Genomic DNA, 4,823 nt, shown 5'->3' on the forward strand with positions numbered 1-4,823 from the left:
GCGTCACATTTCACAGAGCAGAAGTCCTTGCCTTATCCAGTGTGAGCGTGCACTGCCATCTGACTGCCAGAAAGATGTAGTTTCCCCGTTTGTCATCTTGTTAATGTCTGAAACGTTGGATGAAGCTTCTATTGTGCTGTAGCACTGCGTGACTACCTTCACCTTGTCCACCTCTGGATCACGGTCCAGCTCTGCTCTGTACTGGATGTCTAAATCTGAAAGAATCAAGACACAGCTATGAAGCATCACATTCTGAGATATGATTTAAGTGTTGTCATACTCTTAACATCAACGGGAGTTCGTTCTGAAATGTACTGTTAAAACGTATTATTTGTCGCTCGTGTTCACCTTTTTCTTTTTGTAAGAGGAATTCCAAGAAGTCCTGGACCACGCTGGACCTCATGGTGCAGATACTGTTGTAGCCCTCTAAGATAGGGAACGGTATGGCACTGCTGGGAATACGATTCCTGTGTAGGAACTTAAGGATCTTAGAGGCATGTGCCCCTAACCTGTCTTTGGTCTTGGAGAATATGTCAACAAAACCTGTGCAAAAACAAAATATAAGAAGAAAGATGTAAAGAAATACTGAGTTCGCTCTTCTGCCACCTGCAGAAGATATTTACTCAAATATTGTTGGCCTTGTTGATCCTGGTAAACAAATCACATCTCGTACCTGGAGTTAGGGAACACGCCTGCAGCTGTCTTATCACATGACTCAGCTCTCCCTTTAGATTAGCTCCATTGGAGTTCTTCAGAGCGACCAGCATGCTGTCTACGTCCACCACCCCATCTCCCTCTGCATCGAACTGTGCAAAGGCCTGAGACAGAGACAGCACACATTGTAACACATTAGATATTGTTGATATTGACACAACAGCACACATTCCTACTCACTAATACAACCCTTCATTTGTGTGGCAGACAATACACTCATTCTCTATTTTTTTTGGGGGGGGGGGGGTTAAAACCTACATGTGTCTTTTCCTGAGTCATCATTTGATTGTACAGAAAAAAGGCAAGTAGCAGCTCTACATGTCAAACAGGTGGGATTTGTAGATGATTCAAAGTGGAGAGTGTCATTCAAAATGTAGCAGTAAATTCCATGGTACACACACAAAGCCAATTGCAGACTAAAGTACACATTCTTCCCATTCATCTGCGACCTTTGGTCAAACAACAGATGCCACACAACAGACAACAAAGCAACATGTTATGCTACAAGAGGCCAAAGCTGAAAACCCAGGGACAGTACACTTCACAAAGGGGACACAATGACAGCTTATTTATCGGTTTCCTTGTACACCCTTTAGATTAGTAAGCAGATTACAGGATACCAGGTCTTCTCCTCTCGTGGCCTCAAGAGGCGTTCATAGTTACTTATTAGTCATCATAAATGGGCATGGACACTTGTGTCACACCTGGTTCTAGGATAAGAATAGGCGTTCAAAATACTGTCATTTCACATGAGGGAGTCACCGTTCTGTGTATGTATACCTCTTCACACTCATCTCTGGGGGCGTCTCTGCTCTCCAACATCTCACAGAATTGTTCCACATTGACGGACTCCTCTCCTCGGTTCAACCGGTCCTCCAGCCACCGCACTAGGACACCCTCATTCCCAGCCAACACTGACTCCTGAATAGCAACTCCTGAGTCGCTTATACGAGCCGCGGCTTCCCTCAGTTTCACTTGCTCTAGCAGGATCCCGGGGCTAGGTGGTCCACTGGTGGGTACAGGCAGGTTATTAGATCCCCTTCCGCTTCTACCAGAACCGGAGCCTCCTCCGCCTCCACCGCCGACGCCAGTGGCCGCAGAGGCCGGACTGTCTTCCGCGAAACCGGGGCTCTCCGTTTCTAAGTCCTCCTCGTCGCCGCTGCCGCCCCCGCAGCCGCTCTCCGCGTTTCCCATGTTGTTTCACCGTCCTACAGCTTCGCAGACAATCTCTGCGGCCCACTGGGTGTCAATTTTGAGAACCGGTCTGTACACAGACCTCTCTCTAACCTACAGATCGGGCTTTGGAGTGAACTACTACCGCATTGACGTACTGTGCGTCAACTTGCCTGGAACGTCCTTTGCGTAACCATTGTGCGCATGCGTCGTGTGGGGTTTCGTTCCCCGAAACTGAGGGGAATTCGGCTCTATTTTAATGAGCTGGATATTTTGACTCAGATTAACAACACGATCAGGCTAACTACAGCTCTTTTAGTAGTCAGTATGGAATTTAAAACTTTACATTTCGTACGCTTTGGCAACATTTTAACTTGTGATTTGGTAAATTTACAAGTCACAGTAAAGTGTATTATTGAATTTAACTATGCACGGTAATTTCCAGAATATCTCGTTGTTCTATTTATCTATTATAGCAGGGGTGTCCAAACTTTTTTCAAAGAGGGCCACATATGATGTTGTCAGAATACCTCATGGCCAGGGGCTCCTACTGAGACTTTGGAATCATAAAAGTTATATATGAAATATCTATTTAATAACAATTATTTTAATTTTTTTCTCAATAAAACACTAACTAGGAAGTCCTCAGTTCTCCACAAGTCATGTAAACAATAGCAAATGTATCTTCTTCTAGCAGACAACATTTTAAGAACAAAATAATTATTTTGCTGCGTTCTGAACATTTGTTATGCACCAAATTTAGCCTTTTCTGTACAATTTCATAATTTTGATCTTGTCTTGTGTCCTCTTTTGTGTCTTCTGAACTTTTGTGTTCATCAAGAACATTTTCACATCATGATAAAAACTTTAATTTGAAAACCTGTCAGCTTTAAGAGTTCTTGTGTTTCTTCTTTATTGCCGTCTTGCAGAATTCCCAAGAGTACCCTACTGCAGGCAAGATGGCGCCGCCACAACATCCACACCGGAAGTCCACACCGGAAGTCCATACCGGAAGTCCATACCGGAAGTTACAAAGCTAAAAACGTTGCAATAACACCCACACCGGAAGTCAATACCGAAAGTTACAAAAATAAAAGCCTTGAAAAACAGGAACGTGAACGCAAAATAAAAGCCTTCAAAAACACGTAGGTTTACGCGTAATTCTATGAACTTTTTTGCACTTACATTTTAATCGTATCAGTATTATTGACTAGTTGATTGACTCCAAAAGTGTATAGGCTGTTGAGAATTTACTGTTTTGAGAAGTTACTTAGAAGCCTGCACGAATCACTAAGTTATAGTGTTAACGTCTCAGCCATGCACAGCCTTTTGTTCCGAGTGTGTGTTGAAATACTTAAAGCTGATTATGATGCTGCCGTGATGACATCTGCATATGCCTCTCTTGTTTTGTCTGGGTCATATGCTATTTTATGTTGTGTTAGCCTGACTGTACCTCAGTACAGTTTGCTGTAGTGTTTGTTCCAAATTACCTTGCATGCTGTCTGCCTATGTGATCACATGTATAGATTAATGAATGAATGAAATACAGATCCAGAGTAGATCCACAGTCACGAGAGAAGAGCAGAATGTTATCTATGGTGCAGGGGCGAGTGGAGGAGGAAAATGTAGAGGTGTGTGGTGACTGTTTCTTTTTTAACATAATTTGTAACACGTTACAATGACACAGTGACAGGGGTGTTCATTAACCACAAGAACAAACGGAGGGAATGGTTTCTCCTTCTATTTTGAGACATTAGATGGGCGTAAACACTCTGAGCTTGTCAAACAGTTTTATTCAGATTGAATGCTTGATGCATGTACACCAATGTCTTAACAAGATCACTTTATTTGGCGTCCATGAAAACATTGAAGTTGGAACCTTCAATTAGAATGACTAGAAAAACTGCAAATGTATACATAGCTACTGTTTCTTTCCATCCAACCCCTACTTGAAATGTAGAATTATACTTTATTTTATGTTCTTTTAATGTTATATGTATGATGTCTTAACCCTTTTGTATTGATAATGTTGTACTTGAAAAAGAACAATGCACTTTTGCTATTACAAACTCCAAATCAACATAAAATATTAGGACTAAAATATTTCAACTTGAGGCACCACTGTCAGCCACTGATGATAGATGTACAGTACACATTTCTGGGGAGCCTCTGTTGTTTTTGTGGTGAATATAGATCTCTGTGTACAGCTTGAGTGTATTTTCCCTCTTACTTACAGTCTTTTCCTTCTCATCCCCTCCCCCCACACATACTAACACTCTACATTATTCTGTTCTTCATACACAGCGGGATCTCTCTCACTCACTCTCTCTATCACAATTAGCTTTCTGCTAATTGATTTAGCAGCGACAGACTAATGCAATCAATACGCTACACGAAGAAGAAACTTCCAGTTCGAAGCATCCGGCATTGGGTAGAGAGGGGGTTAAAGAATCACTTCCGGTATGGACTTCCGGTATGGACTTCCGGTGTGGATGTTGTGGCGGCGCCATCTTGCCTGCAGTAGGGTGCCTCTCAGAATTCCCAGTGCTTTGGCTTTAGACAGGTAGTCCATATGAAGCTTTTTGAGATCTTTCTGAATTGATTTTAGTTTTGTTTTTGCGCTTGAAAGAAACTGCAAATGTACAGATGATTCAGAAGGTGATTAATTTCTTTGCTATTAACAGCACAATTTAAGATGGAAGCTTGGGGCCATAAATAAATGGACCTTGGGCCACAATTGGCCCCCGGGCCGTACTCTGGACATGTCTGTATTATAGGATCCGTCACACTATATATCACCCAACTCTTAAAAACAAACAAAAACAAAACAATGTACACAATTGACTGTATATAGAATGATACATGTCTCTCAGTTTGGAGCCGGCTCCTCTGTTCAAATAGAGGAGTCGGATCTTATAGCTGACTCGTTCGTGACA

General features: G+C 42.3%; 1 protein-coding gene across 1 annotated transcript in view; it reads right to left on the minus strand.

Annotated features, from left to right (window-relative positions):
• The window catches only part of zzef1 (zinc finger, ZZ-type with EF hand domain 1), a 41,558-nt gene extending 39,521 nt beyond the window's left edge, over positions 1 to 2,037 (minus strand). The window contains exons 1-4 of the mRNA XM_034683292.1: positions 1,495 to 2,037; positions 674 to 818; positions 349 to 543; positions 32 to 215 (exon numbers count right to left, since the gene is read on the minus strand). Coding sequence (XP_034539183.1) covers positions 32 to 215; positions 349 to 543; positions 674 to 818; positions 1,495 to 1,908 — 938 coding nt within the window. The 5' untranslated portion in view covers positions 1,909 to 2,037. The remainder of the gene's footprint in view (positions 1 to 31; positions 216 to 348; positions 544 to 673; positions 819 to 1,494) is intronic.
• Between the last annotated feature and the right edge of the window lie 2,786 nt (positions 2,038 to 4,823).

Source organism: Notolabrus celidotus, chromosome 5 (genome assembly GCF_009762535.1).
Source record: "Notolabrus celidotus isolate fNotCel1 chromosome 5, fNotCel1.pri, whole genome shotgun sequence".
Lineage (NCBI taxonomy): Eukaryota > Metazoa > Chordata > Actinopteri > Labriformes > Labridae > Notolabrus > Notolabrus celidotus.